This window comes from Schistocerca piceifrons, chromosome 2 (genome assembly GCF_021461385.2).
Source record: "Schistocerca piceifrons isolate TAMUIC-IGC-003096 chromosome 2, iqSchPice1.1, whole genome shotgun sequence".
NCBI lineage: Eukaryota > Metazoa > Arthropoda > Insecta > Orthoptera > Acrididae > Schistocerca > Schistocerca piceifrons.
Window position 1 is genome coordinate 794172889 of NC_060139.1, and position 25756 is coordinate 794198644.

At 44.4% G+C, this 25756-nt stretch overlaps 1 protein-coding gene across 1 annotated transcript in view; it reads right to left on the reverse strand.

Annotated features, from left to right (window-relative positions):
* The window catches only part of LOC124775859, a 187496-nt gene that overhangs the window by 66612 nt on the left and 95128 nt on the right, over positions 1–25756 (reverse strand). The window contains exon 3 of the mRNA XM_047250693.1: positions 15995–16074. Coding sequence (XP_047106649.1) covers positions 15995–16074 — 80 coding nt within the window. The remainder of the gene's footprint in view (positions 1–15994; positions 16075–25756) is intronic.

The following is a 25756-nucleotide window of genomic DNA, read 5'->3' on the forward strand; positions in this document are numbered from 1 at the left end:
GTATCGATTACCACGTACTCAGGCTGCAAATAGCTCGCCAGTCGACTCATTAAAGCTACCAGCACCGGCATAAAGGCAGTGTGCAATGACGTACTAGCATCAAGATGGAAGAGCTCTCATTTAACGTGCACGGCGAATGCAAAACAACCGTGAAATTACTGTTTTTGGTGCTTCCGCATGCAGATGAGAAGAAACTAAGGCCCTTACAACTAAATATACAAAATACAGCAAACATTTATGAACCACCAAATTTTCATGATAATGTATTTCTAGAACTTAACTTCATTCAATTGTTGTATAGTTGACACCGATACCCACAGAATTTTCTCTGCCATTGTAGATGTAACCGCCTACTCTTTCACATGCATTATAGTCACCTCTTGGGCTAAGTGTAGTCTGCAGTAGTCTTTAAGCGTACCTTATTCTTCTTCCTTTAAAACAAGCAAAAGTCACTTGATGCGAGATTTGGATTGAGGGCGAATCTGGTTATAATCTGATCCTATATATAAAATTTGTCAAGCTATCCGAGCAGAGGTTCATCGAGAAGCAGACGGCTGTATTTCTAGCAGTACGTTATAATAAGGCGTAGATAATTTTGTAATGACTCGCAGTAGACGTAAATTTTTGGTATTGTACTCAAAAAATCGACGTGATTCCTCCCCCCTGAAAGATGATTACACTTTCTCTCACATTAAGAACAGGTTGGTGTTTCATATACAGGGTGTCCCACAAAGGTGTTTACACTCTTTTACAGCTCATAACTGCCGACCGCGGTGGTTGAGCGGTTCTAGGCACTTCAGTCCGGAACTGCGCGACTACTACGGTCGCAGGTTCGAATCCTGCCTCAGGCATGGATGTGTGTGGTGTGCTTAGGTTAGTTAGGTTTAAGTAGTTCTAAGTTCTACGGGACTGATGACCTCAGATGTTAAGTCCCATAGTGCTCAGAGCCATTTTGAAAAGATCACAACTACAATACTTTTTCTTCCTTTGTCAGGTGTCACGGCTTCAAAACTGGCTGAAGGCAAGCTAAACCTTCAGCAAAGAAAGTTCGTTCTGAAGTGCTATTACAAGACTCAGAACGTAAGTGAGGTGCAGAGATAGTTCAGAATGAAGTTTCAACAACATGCACCAAGAAAGCTTACAATTAGTCGTCTGTGTAGTAAGACTGATGGAGAAGGAACTGTCCAGAATGTCCACAAGAAGCATTCCAGAAGACCACGATCATCTACCGGCCCCACAAGTGAAAGAGAAATCGTCGAAAAGTTTCGCCAGTCTCCTGGAAAGTTTGTGCAGCAAGTGGTTCGTGAGAAAGGAGTACCAAGAGTGAGGGTCCGTTCCATTTTGGAACTTGTCCAATGGAAAAGTTTTATTCATAGATAACTTCACTCTCGGAGTGAGGAGGATAACAACCAGAGAACTGAATTTTGCGAGTGGTATCAAGCATGCTGCTCATAGACCGTTTGTAGTGATGACACCACTTTTAAGTTGAATGCTTCAATTAATCACCACAGTTGTACCTACTGGGCAGTGAGAATCCTCACGTGACAGTGGAACACCATGTGGGCCTACCAGGAGTAGCAGTCCAGTGTGGTTTATCAGCATTTGGTTTGACTGGAGCTTTCTTTTCTTAGCATACAGTGGATCGTGAAAATTACCATTGTACGCTGATTTGAAACTTCGTGTCAAATAAAAACTGATTTCCTGGTAGGAATTCTTACTACGTGTATTTAAAAAATACCAGTATTGCATCAATCTGTAGGCATCCAGGGATACTGTCGTCTCCTGACATAGGGGGAAAAGGGGTTACTGGTCAGTCTGCGCTTCCGTGAGGTACAGAGCAGAAGCCAGAAGGGCAATTGACAGTAAAGGCATTTGACTGTTTTCTTCTATCTGAGCTAGCACTGGTTCAAATGGTTCAAAAGGCTCTGAGCACTATGGGACTTAACTTCTGAGGTCATCAGTCCCCTAGAACTTAGAACTACTTAAACCTAACTAACCCAAGGACATCACACACATCCATGCCCGAGGGAGGATTCGAACCTGCGACCGTAGCGGTCTCGTGGTTCCAGAAGTAGCGACTAGAACCGCTCGGCCACCCTGGCCGGCCGCCACCACTGCTACAGGCATTTACTAGAAATGCAGGTGGTGAGACTTCGTAGGGAACTCGTTGTGGAGACTCTTGGACAAAGAGGGTTTTGAAATAGTTGTTTATTCCAGACAGGACTAACTAATATACTGGAGGCTAGTTCTAGGGTTAGAAAAAGCATGAATAACACTGTTACAACAGAAGCCAGTGCAGAAGTCCCAGGAGTGGATGCTAACCACAGTAGCTAATACTAGGAGCATCTTAGGGCAACAACTTAGTTGCAAAACAAAACATACTGAATGTGACACTGTTCACTGAGGCACTCCAAGTGAGAGAGCAGATTTACGCGGAGCTGGACCGAAGCTGGAGTCGACGGACGAGGATTCGGCGCCCAGATCGTCTGACTGAGAACTCCGCCAAAATGCTGAATCTGGGGGTTTTAAAGAGTCGCGTGGGCGCACTGTTTTTCCCACTTAAAGCCACCTAGCCAATCCCGCAGGTCTCTTGCAAGCTCCTGCCAATCACGGTTTAGTTAGGTTCCCTCTACTGTTCCTAAAGCGGGGATGTTAGTGCAGTTGCATTAACTAAGTCCGTATTTGGTATCAACATTGTTCAGCTGAAAGCTAAACGTAACTGCTCTGCCAAATAGGGCTTGCACCATTATTGTTATACGTCATTTAGCCCCGCCCCTCGGGCTCCCCGGAGTAGAGACTGATAGGTCAACAGTTTTTTGGCGTTTTCGCTCTCTTTCTAACCCTTGTGAGCCTACTGACGTTGCTTTTCTCAGGGCTGGTATCAAGCTGGCTTTATACGCTAGTACGTGCCTGTTGGTTACAAAGTTCTATAGTGGCAACCTACTACAGGATCTAGACGACATATGAAGTTGCATGTTGATTCCTTGAAGAGTAACTAACGCCCTGGCACTACGTCTGGGGGCGTCTACATTTTCGCAAGGCTCTCCCCTTACGGTTTACTTCATGTAACAATATCTCTTCTAGTTTCGTCTGCCCTCAGCTTCGTCTCTGCTTCCGCGCCTTGGAGCGCCTGTCCTCCTTTCTCACAGCTTCAAGATAACACTACAGTAGCATGGAATAATCAAAGTATTACAATACCAGCGGAATCCCAGTGGAGCGATCTAAACAATGAGCACTGAAGAAATTTGAAGAGGAATACAACTCAGAATATTTTGAACTCTGAGTTAGTGTTTTAGATCTAGGACCCTATGCAAACTCTGAAGATAAATAAAATTATTGCGAATGTGTGTATACTTGAATTTATACATGTTCCAGTCACATTAATGTGACCACGTGTCAGAAACCAGAATAACCACTTTCTGCCGTGTGGAAGTGCATGAAGAGAGTCAGTGAGGTTCTAAAAGGTACCGACAGGGACATGGAGCCATTGCGACTCCAATGCCGTGGCCAGTTGCGCTAGGTATCTTGGTTGAGGACCTATGGCGCGAATAGCCCCATGCAGGTGACCTCAAAGATTTTCGATTGGATTTAAATCCGGGGAATGTGGTGGCCAAGGGAGTATGGTAAACTCATTCTGGTGCTCTTCGAACCATGAGCGTACGAGGCGAGCATTGAGACACTTTGCAGTGTCTTATTTGACATCGTGCCGAGGAAAAAGCAAAACCGCACGTAGGGTTGGACATGGTCCCAAGGACAGATGAACAGTTGTGTTGATCCTTTGTGCCTTCCAGAAAGACTGGAACACCCGGGGAATACCACGGAAACGTTCCCCAAACCACATCACATCCAGGTTCTTTGATTTCAAACGTTTCATGCAGCACACCCAAATAACCATCTATCACATGAAGCACAAAACCTGATTTATCTGAAAAAGTCACCTGTTGCCACTCAGTGGGCGTCCAGTTGCAGTATTGACGTGCAAATTCCAGCCTTCGTGGCTGATGAACAGCAGTCAGCATGGTTGCTTGAACCAGGCGCCTACTGCGGAATCCCATACGCATCAACGTTCGTTGAACGGTTGTTGTAGACACACTGTTGGTAGCCCCTTGCTTTATCTGAGTGGCCAATTGCTCAACAGTTGCACGTCTATTCACTCGTGCACATTTTCGCAGCCGTCGTTCAATGCTGTCACCTATGGCTCGTGGTGCACCACAGTTACCCCTACGCCGGTATTAAATAGCAAAATCTTAGCACGGACCGTAAAACCACAGCGGTATGTGAACAGTTCAAAAACTTTGCTCGGTCTCAGGCGCTTTATCACGGTTCGTACGGCTCTCCCTGTCGGAGGTTCGAGTCCTCCCTTGGGCATCAGTGGGTGTGTTGTCCTTAGCGTAAGTTAGTTTTACTTAGATTAAGTAGCGTGTAAGCCTAGGGACCGATGACCTCAGCAGTTTGGTCCCATAAAACTTACCACAAATTTCCAGCCGGCCACTGTGGCCGAGCGGTTCTAGCCGCTTCAGCCCGGGACCACGCGGCTGCTACGGTCGCAGGTTCGATTCCTGCCTCGGGCATGGATGTGTGTGCTGCCCTTAGGTTAGTTAGGTTTAAGTAGTTTTAAGTTCTAGGGGACTGATGACCTCAGATGTTAAGTCCCATAGTGCTCAGAGCCATTTGAACCAAATATTTCCAATTTTTCGGAAATGCTTCCACCCTTTGCCCGAAAGCCAAGATAAATCTATCCGTTTCTACAAAAGGACAACGACTGCACTGTTTACCGTGTCACCCGTCCACTGCTAGGGCTACCAACTGCTCTCTGTAAGTGGTTATCGAAAGTTGACGTCAAACACCCCGGGGGTGGTCACTTCAGTGTGACTGGGTCGTGCACCATCGTCAGTAGAGCAACAGTTAATTTGAAATTTTCGCCCATATTTAGTATTACCCAGACCAGCATCCTCTATTTTAAACTTGTAGGTTTGTAAAATTCTTTCCATTCCATTGTTTCAACTGCTACAGCACACAGCGTAAGATTTGGAATCGCACTGTGTACTTTCAGGTAAACATCGTACGCTATTCCATAACCACAGTAACACAATTCTAAGAAACTCAGTAGAACGTAGTAGGTATTAATTTTCTTTAGAGCCTGTTACTTTCTACAGCGTGCATTCACGGCTAAGTGTTCGAAGACGTGTCATTTACGCAGTAAACATGTGGTATCTGTTCATTGGTGACACATATGGTAAGCCATTTGCCGCAGTAGAAACGATATGTGCTACACAACTTCGTGAGGTATTACTTCAGTGTACAAGTACAGGTGAGGTGCTGAAATGACGTGAAGGAAGGAAAGTCACAATCTAAGGTCCCATCAGCACTGGGGTCGTTATTGACACAGAACTCACTTGAAGAAGCTGAGGCAACAGATCCTTCTCTTCCATGATGGAATTTCCAAGACATATTCCTGAACTGACTTACGAAAGCCACGAAAAAAAAGACAGCCGAACAGGAATTTTAACTCAGCTGTTGCCACTGCGCAACCGAGGTTGTTCTGAAGTAACAAATTCCTAGCATAGAAATTCAATCACGTTTTTTCAGATTCGAATATTGTTTCCCGTTAACAGTTACTGCCGCGTCCCTTGAGGAATAACACCTCCTGCACACGCATTTGGTGTCGTTAACACGTCGGTAACGCCGGACGTGCTGGGCGGATGACGGCAGCTTCACACCTGGGCGAATGACGCACCGCAGCACCGCCTAAAAGCATTCCACAGTTGCTGAGCGACAATGGCCCAAGTACCACACAGCAATGGTATTTCCTGTCCGTCCCACAGAAAACTTCCCGTCTTATGTAATTCCCTCCTTGGTTGTTGGACGATAAACATCTTTGACACGTTTCGCAATTTATTGCCAAGAATTTACATTTCGTTCTAGTGCAGAGTTATCAGTGTGCTGTCCTCTGAAGTCTTGCAATTACAATGGCAACTATCCTCGTTTAACGTAATCACTCTTGGCCGATTTCATGCTGTCCACCTTTTCCCATTTTGCATATACGAGCCCTCCAGTTCCTAGTTAACTGTTCGTGACCGTAGATGTCCCAGTAACCCATACATTCCTCACGTAAAGCGAGTGAGATGACCCTATGATTAAGCTACACTGAACTCGCATCTTGGAATACGGCAGTTCAGATACCCGTCCAAGCAGCCGGACTTAAGTTCCATGTGACGTCACTAACCTGCTCAAGGTGAATACCGAGATGGGTCTTTGGATGCCCACCTTTCCCTAATGTGACCTTGTTGGCGGGACGTTAAACCCTAATTTTCCTTCATACCTTCCTTCAGTTTCTTCACGTATTTTGTACAGAGTACTTAATTTTTCATTTCGTACTTCTACTGGTCAACTAATTTGTAACATTTGTCGGGAGCATCGTATTTCAAATGTTTCAAGTTTCTACAATTGCTGAGGCAGAACTCCACGATAAACTTCCATACAGTGTGGTCTCCAGACGTATACTTTCAGGAGCATCTTTAGTTCTGGATTTATTTTAGGGTTTCGTACCACAGTCTGTAAAAACTGGAACCTTGTAGGATCACTTTATTGTCTGCCGCCTGTCTATCCGACAGTTAAAAACATTTTTTCTCAAGATGGGATAGATATATTAAGTTGAAATTTGTGTCACATATTAAGGTCAAAGGTCCCTTGGCGGTAAAAAAATAAAGCTTCTAATGCTTCAATGCAATCTAAAGATACTGCCATTTACGTTACAAATACTGATTCTCGCAATGTCACTCACCAAAACCCGTTGACCAAGAATCATAATATTGGAAAGAAGCAAGGTAACTCAATACAAGTGAAGAAAAGCAAATTAAAAATTCTTAATTTGTAATTTCATCACATAATATTTCCCATTTTTTCCGTCTGTCTGTCCATCTGCAAGTACCTTTTTAGCAGTAACGGTAGACGTATCAAATTGACATTTAAGTAGCATACTAAAGTCTGTGGTCCCTTGGCGGTATAAAAAATTTAAGCTTCTAATACAATGGAATCAAAAGATACAGCTATTTGTGTCACATATTTTGATACAGTAGGACGGGTTTCACTAGACATGGCCTGCACTTCAACAGGTATGGGAAGGGGAGGTTGGCAAAACTTATAGGTGACAGCATAGGTGGGGGTGGTTGAATCACTCATGGGAAAATTCCGGTAGTTGTGGGTGTTAGAGCTGTACCTTTTTTAGATTGAAGTCAGCTGATAGGTATTCCTGCTTAAGGGAAGTCTCTCTAACAAAGAAACCACTTTCTACAAAGCTTGGGTATCCGATTAATGAGGGAATTAGTATATTTCATCAATATATACAAGGTATTAGAGATAAAGTTAGTGAACTGGTTATAGATGTTGACTCTGAAATTATTGGTATATCTGAACACTTCTTAAATAAGGAGATAATTCAGAGGCTTCCTTTACCAGGATACAGGTTGGCTGGCAGCTTTTCTAGGAGCTCTTTGCGGTGTGGGGGAGTAGCCATGTATGTGAAAAACGGTATCCCATTTGAGTCAATTGATGTTTCAAAGTACTGCACTGAAAAGGTGTTTGAATGTTGTGCAGGTGTGGTTAAATTTAGTGGAGCTAAACTTCTTACTGTTGTTATTTATAGATCCCCAGACTCCGATTTCACAACATTTTTGCTAAAGCTAGAGGAGGTTCTTGGTTCACTTTATAGGAAATACAAAAAGTTAGTTATATGTGGTGACTTCAATATTAATTGTATAAGTGATTGTGCAAGGAAAAGGATGCTGGTAGACCTCCTTAATTCATATAATCTTATGCAAACCGTATTCTTTCCAACGAGAGTGCAAGGGAACAGTAGAACAACCATAGACAATATTTTTGTTCATTCGTCAGTATTAGAAGGGCATTCTGTTAGCAAAAAGGTGAATGGCCTTTCAGATCATGATGCACAAATTTTAAGTCTAAAAGATTTTTGTGCTGCAACACATGTTAAATATAGTTACCAACTTTTTAGGAAAGCTGATCCAGTTGCTGTACAGACTTTTGTAAACCTTATCAAGGAACAAGAGTGGCAAGATGTTTATAGTGCTGATACAGTAGACGATAAATATAATGCTTTCCTCAAGACTTTTCTCGTGCTCTTTGAAAGTTGCTTTCCGTTAGAACGTTCAAAACAGTGTACTAGCATAAACAGGCAGCCTGGGTGGCTGACTAAAGGGATAAGAATATCTTGTAGAACAAAGTGGCAATTATATCAAAACGTTAGAAACAGTCAAAATCTAAATGCAGCAGCCCATTACAAACAGTATTGTAAGGTGCTTAAAAAAGTTATTAGGAAGGCAAAAAGTATGTGGTATGCAGATAGAATAGCTAAGTCTCAGGATAAAATTAAAACCATATGGTCAGTCGTAAAGGAAGTGGCTGGTCTGCAGAGACAGGTCGAGAATATAGAATCAGTGCGTAGTGGGGATGTCCGTGTTACTGATAAGTCGCATATATGTACAGTACTTAATAACCACTTTCTCAATATAGCAGGTGAACTAAATAGAAACCTAGTCCCAACAGGGAATCATATAGCGCTCTTAGAAAAAAGTGTTCCGAGACTGTTACCTGAAATGCTCCTCCATGATACTGACAAGAGGGAGATTGAGTTAATAATTAAATCTCTAAAGACCAAGAACTCTCATGGATATGACGGGGTATCTAGCAGAATACTGAAGTATTGTTCCACGTATGTTAGCTCAGTACTTAGCCATATCTGTAACTTTTCCTTTAGGAGTGGTCAGTTTCCTGACCGATTAAAGTACTCGGTAGTGAAGCCACTTTATAAAAAGGGAGACAGGGATAATGTTGACAATTATAGACCTATTTCTATGCCATCGGTGTTTGCTAAAGTTATCGAGAGGGTTGTATATACAAGGTTACTGCAGCATTTAAATTCCCATAATTTGCTGTCAAATGTACAGTTTGGTTTTAGAAATGGCTTAACAACTGAAAATGCTATAGTCTCTTTTCTCTGTGAGGTTTTGGACGGATTAAATAAAAGGTTGCGAACGTTAGGTGTTTTCTTTGATTTAACGAAGGCTTTTGACTGTGTTGACCACAAAATATTACTGCAGAAGTTGGAACATTATGGAGTAAGGGGAGTAGCTTACAATTGGTTCGCCTCCTACTTTAAGAACAGAAAGCAGAAGGTAATCCTCCGCAATATTGAGAGTGGTAATGATGTTCAGTCCCAATGGGGCACTGTTAAATGGGGCGTTCCCCAAGGGTCGGTGCTGGGGCCACTGCTGTTTCTTATTTATGTAAATGATATGCCTTCTAGTATTACAGGTGATTCAAAAATATTTCTGTTTGCTGATGACACCACCTTGGTAGTGAAGGATCTTGTGTGTAATATTGAAACATTATCAAATAATGTAGTTCATGGTATAAGTTCGTGGCTTGTGGAAAATAATTTGATGCTAAATCACGGTAAGATTCAGTTTTTACAGTTTCTAACCCACAATTCAACAAGAACTGACATTTTAATCAGACAGAATGGGCATGTTATAAGCGAGACGGAACAGTTCAAGTTCCTAGGCGTACGGATAGATAGTAAGCTGTTGTGGAAAGCCCATGTTCAGGATCTTGTTCAGAAACTAAATGCCGCTTTATTTACCATTAGAACAGTATCTGAAATAAGTGACATTTCAACACGAAAAGTAGTGTACTTCGCATATTTTCATACGCTTATGTCATATGGTATAATTTTTTGGGGTAATTCTTCTGATTCAAAAAGGGTATTTTTGGCTCAAAAACGGGCTGTTCGAGCTATGTATGGTGTAAGTTCGAAAACCTCTTGTCGACCCCTATTCAATAGTCTGGGAATTTTGACATTGCCCTCACAGTATGTATTTTCTTTAATGTCGTTTGTTGTTAGCAATATTAGCTTATTCCCAAGAGTTAGCAGCTTTCACTCAGTTAATACTAGGCAGAAATCAAATCTGCATGTGGAATGCACTTCCTTGACTCTTGTGCAGAAAGGAGTGCAGTATTCTGCTGCATCCATTTTCAATAAGCTACCACAAGAACTCAAAAATCTTAGCAGTAGCCCAAACACTTTTAAGTCTAAACTGAAGAGTTTTCTCATGGCTCACTCCTTCTATTCTGTCGAGGAGCTCCTGGAAGAGCTAAAAAATTAAGCAAATTCCAGTGTTACATTCTTGATTTTCTTTATTTAAACTAACGACTTGTCGCCTGAATATGTTTCTTATATTTCATTTTATCTATTTCTACAATCGTGTTATAATTTCATGTATTGACTCGTTCCATGACCATGGAGACTTCTCCTAAATGTGGTCCCACGGAACAATAAATAAATAAATAAATAAAATAATAAATACAAACTCACTCATCGGAACCTATAGGGTACTTCCCGTTGCCGTCTCTTGCAATCTTCAGGATTTTGTGGATGACATTTTTCCGAAAGTCAGATGGTACATCGCCAGACTCTCACATTCTACACACCAACGTGAATAATCGTTTTGTTGCCATTTCCCCAAATGATTTCCGAAATTCTCATGAAATGTTATCTACCCCTTGTGCATTATTCGATCTTAAGTCTTCCAAAGCTCTTTTAAATTCTGATTCCAATACTGGATCCCTTTTCTTTTCTGTATCGACTCCCGGCAGTGTATTTAGCCTTTGTAACGAAGATGAACTGCGCTTACTCGGGGCCGTGAAGCCGTGAATGGATCTGAGCCGTAGCTGACCACACAAAGCCCCACGCAGCTGTCAGCCTCGATGCAGTGTAACGGACAGTGTCGCCAGCAGCAGAGCGCGCTGTTTACGGACCATAGGCGGGGCGGACGCAGCCGCCGCTAATCCCCAGCAACTGGCCCGCTGGTGCGGCATTTGCTGTCGCCGCTCACGCACCCAAAACGCAATTTCAGCCCCGCTGCGGAACCGGGGAGCGAGGCTCAGCGACCTCTCTGGCAATGGCAGTGCGACCGCAACGCTTAATACCGCTTGCATCCGGAGCGCAGGGCTGCCACAGTATAGGCAAGCGTCTCTCCAACCGTCCATTAGTTTAATAGCTAACGCATCCCATCAGTGGCCAAAAGCTGCATCCAGAAAACTACAGGCCAACCAGAAGACTTGGTTAACTCTAATATGAAACCTTAGTGAAATGCGGAGGTGGCAGCGTGGAAAGAAGTCTGTGAGAAACTGTAGATAAAAAGAGGGAGCAACAAACCTTTAATAGTGGCTAAGGCCAGAGACAAGGCAGCCGAGTATTCCACCTACATTATTCAAGTAAAGAATGAAACGGCATTCACACTCGAAAATGGTACGATTAAAGAACGATGGTAAAAGTAGAATGAAAGTTTCACTCTGCAGCGGAGTGTGCGCTGATATGAAATTTCCTGGCAGATTAAAACTGTGTGTCGGACCGAGACTCGAACTCGGGGCCTTTGCCTTTCGCGGGCAAGTGCTCTACCGACTGAGCTACCAAAGCGCAACTCACAGCCCGTCCTCACAGCCTTACTTCCTCCTGTACCTCGTCTCCTACGTTCCAAACTTTACTGAAGCTCTTCTGCAAGCCTTGCAAGACTAGCGGAGACATGGATTACCCAAGGACTGGGCGACGTTTCCAGAATACGATTCTGCAATGCCTGTGTTAAGTTCCCCAGACTGTGGCTAAGCCACGTCTCCGGAATTTCCTTTCTTCCAGGAGAGCTAGTCTTGGAGGTTTCGCAGGAGAGCTTCTGTGACATTTGGAAAGAACAAGCACTAAGGCGTCTACAGCCCTTGTGAAATACATGAAATGTAAAGATTGTAGACACTTGGTTGACGATATAGGGAACAAGGTATCTTTCCATGAGTCGTTCCCAGCTAGCCAAATAGTATGGCGACCGCTTGCGATAAGCGGGAAATACGGGTTCGAGTAAAAGTCTGGCAAAAAATTTCATTGTCATTCCATTATACAGCTGATGGATCCTTATTCGCAACTGCGACTACATTTCAAGTTTTTCCAGAATGTTTCAGAAGGTTTCTTATCAGCGCACACTCCCCAGCAGAGTGAAAATTTCATTGGGCTGGCTCTAAGCACAATGAGGCTTAACATCTGAGGTCACCAGTCCCCCGTGCAACGGCCTTCCGCAGTGGATACACCGGTTGCCGTGAGATCACCGAAGTTAAGCACTGTTGGGCGTGGCCGGCACTTGGATGGGTGACCATCCAGGCCGCCATGCGCTGTTGCCATTTTTCGGGGTGCACTCAGCCTCGTGATGCCAACTGAGGAGCTACTCGACCGAATAGTTGCGGCTTCGGTCAAGAATACCATCATAACGACAGGGAGAGCGGTGTGCTAACCCCACGCCCTTCCTATCCGCATCCTCCACTGAGGATGACACGGCGGTCGAATGGTCCCGCTAGCCCACTCGTGGCCTGAAGACGGAGTGCTTTCATCAGTCCCCTAGACTTAGAACTACTTAAACCTAACTAATCTAAGGACATCACACTCATCCATGGCCGAGGCAGGATTCGAACCTGCGACCGCAGCAGCAGCGCGGTTCCGGACTGAAGCGCCTAGAACTGCTCGGCCACAGTGGCCGGCTAAATTTCATTGGGGGAACATCCCCCAGACTCTAGGTAAGCCACGTCTCCTCAATATTCTTCCAGGAGTGCTAGTTTTGGAGGTTTCGCATGAGAGCTTCTCTGAAATTTGGAAAGGAGCAGACGGAGTACTGACGACAGTAAAACTGCGAGGACAGGTCGTTAGTCGTGCATGAGTAGCTCACTTGGTAGAGCTCTTGCTCGCTAAATGCAAAGGTCCCCAGTTCGAGTATCGATCGGTCACACAGTTTTAATCAATCAGGGAACTTCATGGGAAAAAATACTTTGAGAAACTTCTGAATAAAGAAAACCCAAGAATCAACTCAGAATACGGAGACTCCAGCTAGAACATGACATTGGCTACATCACTGGAGGTAGTATCGGGACTAAGGTAACGCAAAACATGGAAGAAACTTGGTCAGATTAAATTTCCATAACCTTGGAAGTGTCTCAGCCAAGTAGGAGTTGACTTGATGAGGCAGGTCTACAAAAAAAGGTTGAGAACTCCATAGGAATGGAGAGACAGAACAGTTGTGCTAAAACCAGAGAAATATGTAAACCTTGTACAAGGTATGTACGAAAGGGTAAGAGGCAGTGTAGGCGTGGCAGAATGGATACAAGTTTGCAACAGGGATCTGCATGCAGCCCATACATCTTTTTGTGCTCATCCTGTCTGAGGAATTCAAGATGAAGCCTCTTGGAGGGTGTCGCTTCAAGACGACATTGTTTTGTGCAGCACCAGCAGAGATGGTGTGGGGTGCAATCTGGAAGAATGGAAGTGTTCAATGCTGGGCAAAGGTATTAAAAGCAACAGAAGGAAACAGAGTATTCCTGGCTGAGAAACGAGGAAGGTGACACAGTCATTATGAATGGGAGAGCCAAAGAGCCAAGGAAAGGTTGAGCGGTAATTGAGTAATCGTGTGTGTGTGTGTGTGTGTGTGTGAATTCCTGAAGGACCAAACAGCTTGAGGTCATCGGTCCCTAGATTTACTAATTGAACTAGCTTAAACTAACGTATGCTAAGGACAACACACACACACACACACACACACACACACACACACACACACACACACACACACACATGCCCGAGAGAGGACTCTAACTTTCGGCGGGAGTGGCCGCGCAATCCGTGACATGGTGCCTCTAACCCTAACCGCGCGGCCACAGCGCGCGGCAGGGTAGAGCGATTCATGTACCTCGGGTCACCTGTGGCAAGTAATGGCTGCATGTATACTGAGATAAACCACAGAGTGCAGTCTGAATGAATTGGAAAGAAGGCAGACGTAAGGCCATCATTACTATAAGCAGCAGAGATATGGGCAATAACTTATAACCAGTGTAATAGGCTATATATAGGTAAAATGATATTGTGCTGGATACGTAGAATCAACAGTATGGACCGAATTCCAAGAGAATACATCCGAGCAACCATAAAGGTTATTTAAGTGCCCAAGGAAGTGCAGGAGAGAAGACCCAGCCCAGTGATATGATCACGAGAAGAGACCAATGCCATGCTGCAAGCACGGCGATGGAGATGGCAGGGGAAGGCTTCACAGAAAGGGGAAGGCCTAAAAAGAGGTGGCATTACTGCATTCGAGAGAACCAGAGGGAAAAACAGTTGACGGAGGACGATACGTAGGACAGGGAAGAAGAAGAAGAAACTTGCCAGTTCTGCGTAAGACAGGAAAAGAAGAAGTTGAAATGTGTTTGTCCTTATCGAGTTTCATTAGTCAATGTGAGACACGACAACATGCACTTAGTGCTCTTTTATATATCTTCATGCATTTTAACTTCGTGATGAACTTCATGCTAGGATTAATTTAATTGCAGGGCAAATATATACCGTTTTCTGAATGGGGCTTGCAAGGAAAGGTCAGGGCTTCCGATCCGATTGCGACGAGGTTTGGCATATTAGGAAGGGGACACTTCCGTGAAAGAATTTAGGGCACTACGCAAAACCAAGGACCCAGTCCGCACAAGAAGGAAATCGTAACAACACGCGAAGGTAAGGAAAACTTCAATTTATGCACATGAGACGCGCAAAAAAATTGCAAGAATTACTGCTTTCAATCCGATGTACATATACCTGAGAAGGGAAACCTTTGCTAACTGGCATGATGTCTACAGCAGATAAAAGACTACATAAATTTCTCTCCTTCAGAATTCCCTATCTCAGGAAAGATCAGTTTCGTACAGCTGCACATACCTTTTGCGTCTGCTTATTATTATTACTAATAGCATCAGTAGTAGTGGTAGCAGTATGGCTAGTATTAACGTCATTACTTCTCAGTCAGAAATGTTACTCCCACTGTCATTAGATACATTCAAATATTTTTTAAATTCCATTAATACCATTTTATTATTAATTATCATACTACAGTCATTGTCATTTCCTAAACAATAATGATGTAAAAAATATAGAACGTGGAAAACCCCTATCCGATATAAGATGTGGCCCTTATTTGTTCAGGTTAAATAAAGAAATAAAACAAACGCGCGTCGCAATTAAGCGCCAAAAGAAGTATCTTCATAAATGTAAATCATGTTTGCTTTCCATCGCATATTGGCTAGGAAACATATGCGAGCAGGAAGGTGGTTTTCATATAGTGTGCTTGGCGCGGAGGATTCCTCTGCGCCCTCTGCTTCTATGATAAATACCATCTGACGCGCTGTGAAAGGTTAACACGACGGGTATAAACACAGACTCTGCAAGACGCTTTTTCATATTCATATACTCTAAGGAAGGACATACTTTTCGGAAAAATTCGGGCTCCGCTGAGTGTTAGGCATACGTCGTCCAACTTCGTAGAGACGAACACTGATCAGTTGTTTTATGTATTCCTTATTCATATTAACATTATATTTAAAATAACAATATGCAACTTTCATGACAGCTTTCATTCTCTTATAAAAAGAACGCAAGAAGTGAGATTCAAACCTATAGCGTCGAAGGTTACATGTGATCCGAATAGAGTGCCTATGTCAATTCCGGCCACCGCCAATCTATCAACGCTTTCCCTCCTTAAGTATATTTTAAAGTATCAGCATCATCAATTCTTTGATTTCTCAGAGCTGTTTCCGGTTTATATAAAGTTACTTATCCTATAGTGTTATAACGTTTACACCCGTTCGACAGATTCTGAATAATGACCTTCGACCTCAGCTGTTTCAAAAATGGAAGCCTCTCCCAGTAGTAACTTCAGAGTATCTTCCGACCAGTACGTCGAAGCTTATCGAAATCCGTTTGTCGCGTTGTCTGCCCTGTCCTTGTTAGACGCAAAGCCAACCAACATCATCAATAAATTTTACATTCAACCATACTGTGGCTGCTTATGGTGCTTCTATCGTTAAACTAGATCCTAAAGGTGTTTAAAATTACTAAAAAGCAACGTACCAATGTAAACTGGGAGGCGAAAGAGTCCGAGAGGAAGACGATCTGAAGGGGGAAGGTACAGGTCAAGTGGCGTACAGATCCTGAAAGAAAAGAATGAGAAGCAGGTTATTTACAATACTTGATCAACAGGTAACGCTGGTGTAATTTTACAGCGTCCGCCGAGCACTCTGCAGAAACAGATCTCCGGGGTGCGCGGAAACATGTGGTAAATGCAAAGTTACACAACGGTACTAAAACGAACTTTTAATATGTAGGGAGCCCTTTATTTGAAAGACTTCCAGTGCTGATAGTATCGCATACGGATGAAATGCGTTTGCTTTGAAAATCTATTAAGCTGTTCCGCTATTCAGAGAACGGCTGGGCCAAAGTGATGGAATTCTAGTCGTGTGAGCGAGCTGACTGTATCGGATCCTCCAGTGCTTCCAGTTGACTGGAGCCTTTCTTCGCTGGAACATAACGGCGCAGCGGGGGGTGCGCTGCTCGCGCACAGTCGCCAGTAGCGGAGAGTGCGGCAGGCGGAAGAGCTGTCTGTGGACCCCAGCCGCTTCGAAACTCTGAAAGGAGGAGCCCTCCCCCCTGGCGAAGGCTGCAGCAGCGCTGAGTTATTCGATTCGCGTCCCACATTCCATCGGCGAAGCTCGCCTCACATCGGCACATAAAGCTGCACGTCTTGCGGGCCACAAAACATGGAAACTGGGCCACAGCTGACTGGAGGCTTACCCAGTGTGTTACGGCCTATCGCGATTTTTCGTTTTATCAAATGATGCAAGGCGTCTAGAGCACTGACGACCCTGTGGGGCGACTGAATCATACTATGCCGAGTCTGTATTTCAGGTCATAGGTGGTCGTGACATTACTGTCATATATCGCCTTGCGACACTGGTTCTTTTTTGCTACCATTCCACGGTAATTTTATTTAGAGCATACTGGCCACATTTGCTACAAGAAAAGTTAAGAGTCTTTGTCACTGAGAAGGTGCCTTCTAGTGTGGTCCCTCGGTTCTCTTTGGTGGCAGGAGGCGGTCAGTAAATTTCGTTAGGAAGAGTGAAGATCCGTGAAGGGTTGGGCAGTTTTCACGGAAGTAAGGCTGTGGATTGCTTCAAGCTTTTGTCAACAAAGGAGCACGTTGCCTAATCCTGGGCGGAAGGCGTTGTCCTGCCACTGCCATTCCCAAAGAATAATTGAGCTTGATAGTTTAGACTATTCTGTTCGGACATCAAAGGACGAGACAGCGTGACGGCACGGGGCCACTGTAGGAAGGTCCATTGCTTTCTCTTCAAAACGTGGTGTATCCATTCGAATTGAGTCTCTTCACCATCGTGCTTGGAATGAAGAAACCGAAGCCGGCCGCTGTGGCCGAGCGGTGCTAGGCGCTTCAGTCCGGAACCGCGCGGCTGCCGCGGTCGCAATTTCGAATCCTGCCTCGGGCATGGATGTGTGTGATGTCCTTAGGTTAGTTAGATTTAAGTAGTTCCAAGTCTAGGGGATGATGACCTCAGACGTTAAGTCCCGTAATGCTTAAAGCCATTTGAACCATTTCTGAAGAAACGGATGGACCGATGGGTCACTGCTCCGGCTCAGTACCAATCTCTTATTTGTAAAAGTGCGTTTGTACACCACCACTGTTAAGTTTCTGTAGCGTTCCCCCGTTTATTGACGAAATAAGCAATATTCTCATCCGTCCCAGTGGCAACAGCAATGATTTGTCCCCTACATAAAGAGTTTTTTTGAAAGTAGAGAGTTATGGAGAGATCTATGTTTGATCGTCATTTGGTCCCCGCCCACAGTGGAGTCTCTCATCTTCCGGTCACACATCTCCTGGACACCATTTGGTGCTGATGGAAGCATCATATACCGATTTTGGAGAAACCCAAGTGTCGCAATTGTGGTAGTCTGATTATTATTCGGAGCAGCCCGTTAGTTGCCTACTTTGTCACGCAACTTGATTGCTTAATTTGGTTATAATTTGAGGCACCTTCTTGTACCGTTAACTTTGATTTTAAAAGCTGCCCAAGAAGCAGATCTTGTTGCACTTTCTCCATAGATCGTTCCACACTTTTTGCAACCTCCCCACAACGTAGGCATCATTTTGTAGTTTGAGTTGAGTTTTAATTTTAATTGTGATTTATGGTACGTCATTAGAGCAAATAAATATCTTTCAGTCCAATTCCAAGATTCTTAACATTATCATCCAACTTTCCCGTGGTTAGGCTACCCACCAATATTAAATAAAATACACTCCTGGAAATTGAAATAAGAACACCGTGAATTCATTGTCCCAGGAAGGGGAAACTTTATTGACAGATACATCACATGATCACACTGACAGAACCACAGGCACATAGACACAGGCAACAGAGCATGCACAATGTCGGCACTAGTACAGTGTATATCCACCTTTCGCAGCAATGCAGGCTGCTATTCTCCCATGGAGGCGATCGTAGAGATGCTGGATGTAGTCCTGTGGAACGGCTTGCCATGCCATTTCCACCTGGCGCCTCAGTTGGACCAGCGTTCGTGCTGGACGTGCAGACCGCGTGAGACGACGCTTCATCCAGTCCCAAACATGCTCAATGGGGGACAGATCCGGAGATCTTGCTGGCCAGGGTAGTTGACTTACACCTTCTAGAGCACGTTGGGTGGCACGGGATACATGCGAACGTGCATTGTCCTGTTGGAACAGCAAGTTCCCTTGCCGGTCTAGGAATGGTAGAACGATGGGTTCGATGACGGTTTGGATGTACCGTGCACTATTCAGTGTCCCCTCGACGATCACCAGTGGTGTACGGCCAGTGTAGGAGATCGCTCCCCACGCCATGATGCCGGGTGTTGGCCCTGTGTGCCTCGGTCGTATGCAGTCCTGATTGTGGCGCTCACCTGCACGGCGCCAAACACGCATACGACCATCATTGGCACCAAGGCAGAAGCGACTCTCATCGCTGAAGACGACACGTCTCCATTCGTCGCTCCATTCACGCCTGTCGCGACACCACTGGAGGCGGGCTGCACGATGTTGGGGCGTGAGCGGAAGACGGCCTAACGGTGTGCGGGACCGTAGCCCAGCTTCATGGAGACGGTTGCGAATGGTCCTCGCCGATACCCCAGGAGCAACAGTGTCCCTAATTTGCTGGGAAGTGGCGGTGCGGTCCCCTACGGCACTGCGTAGGATCCTACGGTCTTGGCGTGCATCCGTGCGTCGCTGCGGTCCGGTCCCAAGTCGACGGGCACGTGCACCTTCCGCCGACCACTGTCGACAACATCGATGTACTGTGGAGACCTCACGCCCCACGTGTTGAGCAATTCGGCGGTACGTCCACCCGGCCTCCCGCATGCCCACTATACGCCCTCGCTCAAAGTCCGTCAACTGCACATACGGTTCACGTCCACGCTGTCGCTACATGCTACCAGTGTTAAAGACTGCGATGGAGCTCCGTATGCCACGGCAAACTGGCTGACACTGACGGCGGCGGTGCACAAATGCTGCGCAGCTAGCGCCATTCGACGGCCAACACCGTGGTTCCTGGTGTGTCCGCTGTGCCGTGCGTGTGATCATTGCTTGTACAGCCCTCTCGCAGTGTCCGGAGCAAGTATGGTGGGTCTGACACACCGGTGTCAATGTGTTTTTTTTCCATTTCCAGGAGTGTAGATGCACACCTAAGCTTGTTCTCATGATGCACAGTGGTCAAACTCAGCGATCAGCTATATTAAGAACTGAGAGAACAGAACGAGCAGCACACTCGCCCATCTTTTCTGATTAAAGATTTCTTTTATAATGACCACTGCACTATCAGGAACCCAGATTCATGGTTCTGCGATATTTTGGAGATGTTTCCCCTACCATTCATTCAGGTTACCGTAGAGATGAACCAAGAAGTTAATTGCATTCCCACTCAGGAAGTGTTGCCTTCTGCATCTTCGTGATGAGTCTCCTGTGGACACTCCCGACTTCCAAGATGCTTAGTTTACAGGGCTATATGCACCCGCTACTGCTTAGACGAACACTCAGGCACCTCATCACATATCGACTGATTTGCTGAACGACTCATTCTCCATTTCTGGGACTATTTCGAACATCAACTGAAACAATAATCCTCATCTACGGAATTTGGTAGTTCTACAGAATCTAATGACCGATGAGTCATTTCAGATCAGTGTGCCACACCCGAAGAAACTCATACACCCCTTCAACGCCGAACTTAAGTCATTATCATGGTCACATGTGGCCTTACATCGTACTACCATCTACTGAGGGTAACAAATTTTTTGTCCAATGTGCTGCCACTGACGGCTTGTAGTGAATGTAACTAACGTCTGGGGGTTAAGTACCTCTACGAACCGCTTGAGATTCGCCTTGCTTGTAAGGAGTTTACAACCTGTGTTATATTTTCTTTGGTTTCTAGAGGTATTACTCTTTTAATATCAGCTGTGTATTTTTAATTCGTACTGCTTGTCGAGGTATTCGCTACGTCTGTAGACCATTTCTTTACGGTACAAAATGCGTATTCTTTCCGATAAATAGTTGTTATGGTATAAAAACGTTTCCGATTTACTACCATTACACACATAGTAACCGCGTATGATTGACTGACCTGGCCTTGCAACACTAACCAAAACGGCCTTGCTGTGCTGATACTGCGAACGGCTGAAAGCAAGGGGAAATTACGGCCGTAATTTTTCCCGACGGCATGCAGCTTTACTGTATGGATAAATGATGATGGCGTCCTCTTGGGTAAAATATTCCGGAGGTAAAATAGCCCCCCATTCGGATCTCCGGGCGGGGACTACTCAACAAAAAATGGTTCAAATGGCTCTGAGCACTATGGGACTTAACTGCTGTGGTCATCAGCCCCTAGAACTTAGAACTACTTAAACCTAACTAACCTAAGGACATCACACAACACCCAGTCATCACGAGACAGAGAAAATCCCTGACCCCGCCGGAATCGAACCCGGGAACCCGGGCGCGGGAAGCGAGAACGCTACCGCACAACCACGTGCTGCGGACACTACTCAACAGGACGTCGTTATCAGGAGAAAGAAAATTGGCGTTCTACGGATCCGAGTGTGGAATGTGAGATCCCTTAACCGGGTAGGTAGATTAGAAAATTTATTTGTTAAGATCGAGTATAGATTTAAGTGTCAGGAAGTCATTTCTGAAAGTATTTGTATGGATTGTAGCCATGTAAGGAAGTGAAAAATGGACGATAAATAGTTTGGACAAGAAGAGAATAGAAGCTTTCGAAATGTGGTGCTACAGAAGAATGCTAAAAATTAGATGGGTAGATCACATAACTAATGATGAAGTATTGAATAGAATTGGGGAGAAGAGGAGTATGTGGCACAGCTTGACAAAAAGAAGGGACCGTTTAGTAGGACATGTTCCGAGGCATCAAGGGATCACAAATTTTGCATTGGAGGGCAACGTGGAGGGTAAAAATCATAGAGGGAGACCAAGAGATGAATACACTAAGCAGATTCAGAAGGATGTAGGTTGCAGTAAGTAATGGGAGATGAAGAAGCTTGCACAGGATAGGGTAGCGTGGAGAGCTGCATCAAACCAGTCTCAGGACGTTTTTGTGTTCTAGCTTGAAACAAACTAGGCAGGCAACTGCTACGAACGACGTAACGTGGGGAAACCAGCGTCGACGATACGCTGTCAGCCGAAAACGTGGTAAGGGACGAAGAGCAGGACTGGAGGTAACGTGAGCTCATATCAGAACCAACGCATCCAAAATATTCTTAAACAACAGCACACACAGAGTTCCAGTTCAAAGTGTCAATCTAGAAAGTCAGACATTTTGTATTTGAGAATCAGAGGCTATTACAGTATCAGCCGATGCAGTGCCAGGTCGGGTATTTGTTTCCAGTATCGGGTCAACGGCCATCGCCTTTTGAATTGTTTGCTGCGACGTCTATAGTCACGGCCACCGCTTGCGAAACTGTTTGCAGCACATATTCTACCGCTGTTCCCTCTATCTGACACAAGGCTCCTCATTGCTTGTTATTAGAGGTATCACTGTTCTCGCATCAGTTGTTTTAACTCACAGAACTATTATGGACTTTATAACAGACTGTAGCCTACAAGTACACAATGTAACTAAATTCCCGTTGCAGACTTTAAGGGCTGTTTCCTTACACCAAAACAAGAAGAAATATTTAGTTAACGTCAGTTGTAAAATGTGTTCCTTAAGAGTTAAGAGCACTTATTGATCTTCGATACTATGAAAAAAATATCTTCTACTGCAAGTTCTTTGCTTTCCATGTTTTTGGAGGAGATAGTATGGACAAAAACAAGAAAAAAAGACGAGTAAACATGGCCTCTAAAGTGCATACTTTAAAGACCTATGACCACTTTCTCATCTTCACTACTGTGATTCACGTCTCTTCTATTGAACGAGTGTTCATAGCTCTTAAGATGTGCAGGAAATGTATTCGCTGTTGCGAATATAAACCACCATCGGCTGCATATTGGAAAGACGAAAGTGAAAACCTGTGCCAGCCGCTCGCCTTAACCGCATCGGCTATCCATGCACGAACCACAGCCAGAGCCAAACTTCTATACATCGTCGTCCATGCACGTATACTTAAGATATCGTCTTAAGAGACCAGGTTTACTGGGCTTTTTTCTGTTTTGGAGTAAGGAATCTGTCTTCAAGATCCGTAAAGAGAATTTTTTTACACCCTGTATAACTGGGCGACGTTCAAAGCTTCAGTAACACCTCACGGGCTGTTCGTCGGGCAGTAATGCCGTATTTCTGGACTTTTTCAGTTTTCGTCATTGTATAACCAAAACATTAGGTAGACATTTTATCTGTGAACAAATAAATCTGTACTTGCACTTTTCTCGCCCCCCTAGAACCGAACTTTCAAGTGTAAAACACCTCGATAATTTGCGACCTGTTTTAAGAAAATCTATTTTTTCACGCATCTTAATGTTTATGACATCATATCTCCTGAAATATGTGTACTACACTGATAAAATGCCTCAGATACACTCAGTGGTATACGTGAACACTACAAAAACAGTGAAAGTGCAGTAAGCGATAAATATTTTCTTTTTTTCTTTGCGGTGCGGGGTGGTGATAATGTAATAGTGCTAGCGACAGTTTCGAACGGCTTTGAAATTATGTGTAAAGTTTCCTGGAAGTAGCTGAGTGCTCTGATCCTCAAACACTGGATTAAGATATTCTGGACAATTTGCCCGCCGTGAGTTGTGCTGCCTTTAGACATATACAAAGTTTCTAACTTTAATACATGACTTATTGCATCAATTAACATAAGATTCCACTTGCTAATGAGTAGGTTATGACAGCATTTTGAGTTTTTAAATTCGGTCAGTTATGACATGAAATACTGTCGTACTTATGAACACCGAGCGAGGTGGCGCAGTGGTTAGCACACTGGACTCGCATTAGAGAGAACGACGGTTCAAACCCGCGTCCGCCCATCCTGATTTATGTTTTCCGTGATTTCCGTAAAGTACTTCAGGCAAATGCCGAAATGGTTCCTTTGAAACGGCACGGCCGACTTCCTTCCTTGGTCCCCTCCCACAAATCAATCAACCAATCCTTAGAAGCTGTCAGACAGGCAACCTACAACTGTGATTGGATAATCAGTGTTCGTTTAGACATTTACTAATACTTATAATCTAAAGAAAAAAACGTACGTTGAGACTTACAGTGATGCTTTTCTTAAGATCTGTTACCAGCTGTTACATTCTCTGTATGTCCTCACACTGTTTTTTTTTCTTTTTTTTTTTAATTAACAGATGCACCACCTGCGAAATGAGGTACTGGCAAATGCTGTGTAGCCAAAGGCCAGTTAAAATATCTTTGGTCGTTGGAGCAGAATGGATCGATTAGTTAAAATATATTACAAAATGTGCACGTTGAGAATTTCTTGCAACCCAGTCATCTACACTGCCTCTTTTTTTTTCTCCAAGAACATTCATCGCAGGAAACAAATTTTTTCAGTTCTCTATGTAGAATATCATTACCTGGAATTTCAGCTTGTGCAAAACAGAAACTCTAATCAGAACGCTACCTTAAAAACATCTAGAACTATGGCACTACGCGAGGAGAGGAGAGATGCAGTGTCAAATTAATGGGATGAGTGTTTCAAAAGTTGCTGAAGCCTGTAAATCTCCGAAACACAATCAGTGCATTGCGAGTGCATTGTCATAAATAAAGACCTTTCTCTATCTCAGCAACCACATCAGAGGTGAAATACTGTAGAATCCAGTGAGCATACTTAAAAAGATTGATGTGTTTCAACATGCACATCTCGCTTGGCCACCCAAAAGCATTAAGTCACACGGAAATGTCTTGAAGTCACTTCACTGTATTCTGGTCGATTGTAAGAATATTTCCAGTAGATATCCAAAATTTTGTCAAACCCGAATATTTGAATAGGTGTACACAGCACATTGTAACGCGAGAAAACGACTTCCTTGTGTGGTACGGAGCTGTGTAATACGCATCACTTCCGCGGATGTGTTGCAGGGGTTTCATTTCTGCACGTTAGCATCCAGCGGCTCCATCACTTTCACGGCCTGCCGTTTCAAGATAGCTTACTGCTTGCCTCTCCTCGGCCCACCTGAGTCTGCGGATATCGATCTGAGGACATGAGTTCGCTTTCAGACTGGAGAGCGGCTCGCTCGAATGACCGTCAACATCGCTTTATGTGGTGAATCTATTACTGGCCAAGTGTATTGATATGCCATGCTTCTCCAGAGTATGTGGTGAATCTATTGGCGATCAACTAAACTGAATAGACTTAGTAATCTGCTGAAAGCGCTGAAAACGACCTTGTACACATTTTCAGCACCGGTTCGGAAAGGGTGGCGCTCTGCTTAAAACAAGGGACAAGCGTTCGAGAGGAACGGGCATCCACCTTCCTCATTTAGTGTTTCCGGCTAGTGGCGAAGTGCTTCCTCAAATAGTATAGGGCCAATTTTCCCCATCGCCATCCTTCCTAATGAACTCAAAATCTGAGAAATGACTACCTTCGTTTCCTCCGTTTCAACGCACTTGACAACCATCCCATAATGCGGGAAACAGTTGTTTCGTACACTTCCGCCCCGCCCGTCACATACCCCTTACACAAGCATCATCATTCCCATTTTAGCACTTGAATAGCATATTTGGTGGGATAAAGGTTCGTCTCCGTAGTTCAGTGGTTAGCGTGCTTGGCTGCTATGGTCCAACGCCCATTCGACTCCCGGTGCTGCCTTGCAGGGACGGCTGGGACGGAGAGCACTCAACATCCTGATGCCAACTGAAGAGCTACTTGAGTCAGAAGTAGCTGCCCAGGTTCAAGACAAACGGTGGGGAATGTGGTGCGCTCTCCCCACGCCCCTCCACACAGCATCCAATGACGGAATCGGTTGGAGATGACACGCCGGTCGATCAGTCCCGAATAGTCAGAATGTGGAGCTTTGGTTACTGGGATCAGAGAAAATTACGACGCAGTCGTTTTTGACCAGCGACGTAGTGAACATACTATAAACAACATCGTTGACGATATTTTGTAACATAAACAACAAGGACAGTTTTGATAACGGGAAAAAATGATTCGGATTACAGTTATTAATATCACATGCAAAGAGAGAAAGAAATGGATTTGTGTACAGTTAAACCAAGTTCTACCACTCTAATGGGCGTCACAGTACACAGTATAAGAAATTATTTACAGTAAATAAATCTTGGGTACTATTCGAAAATACGTTTTAGCTGTATATCTGCGACATGCAGTTTCGAATAT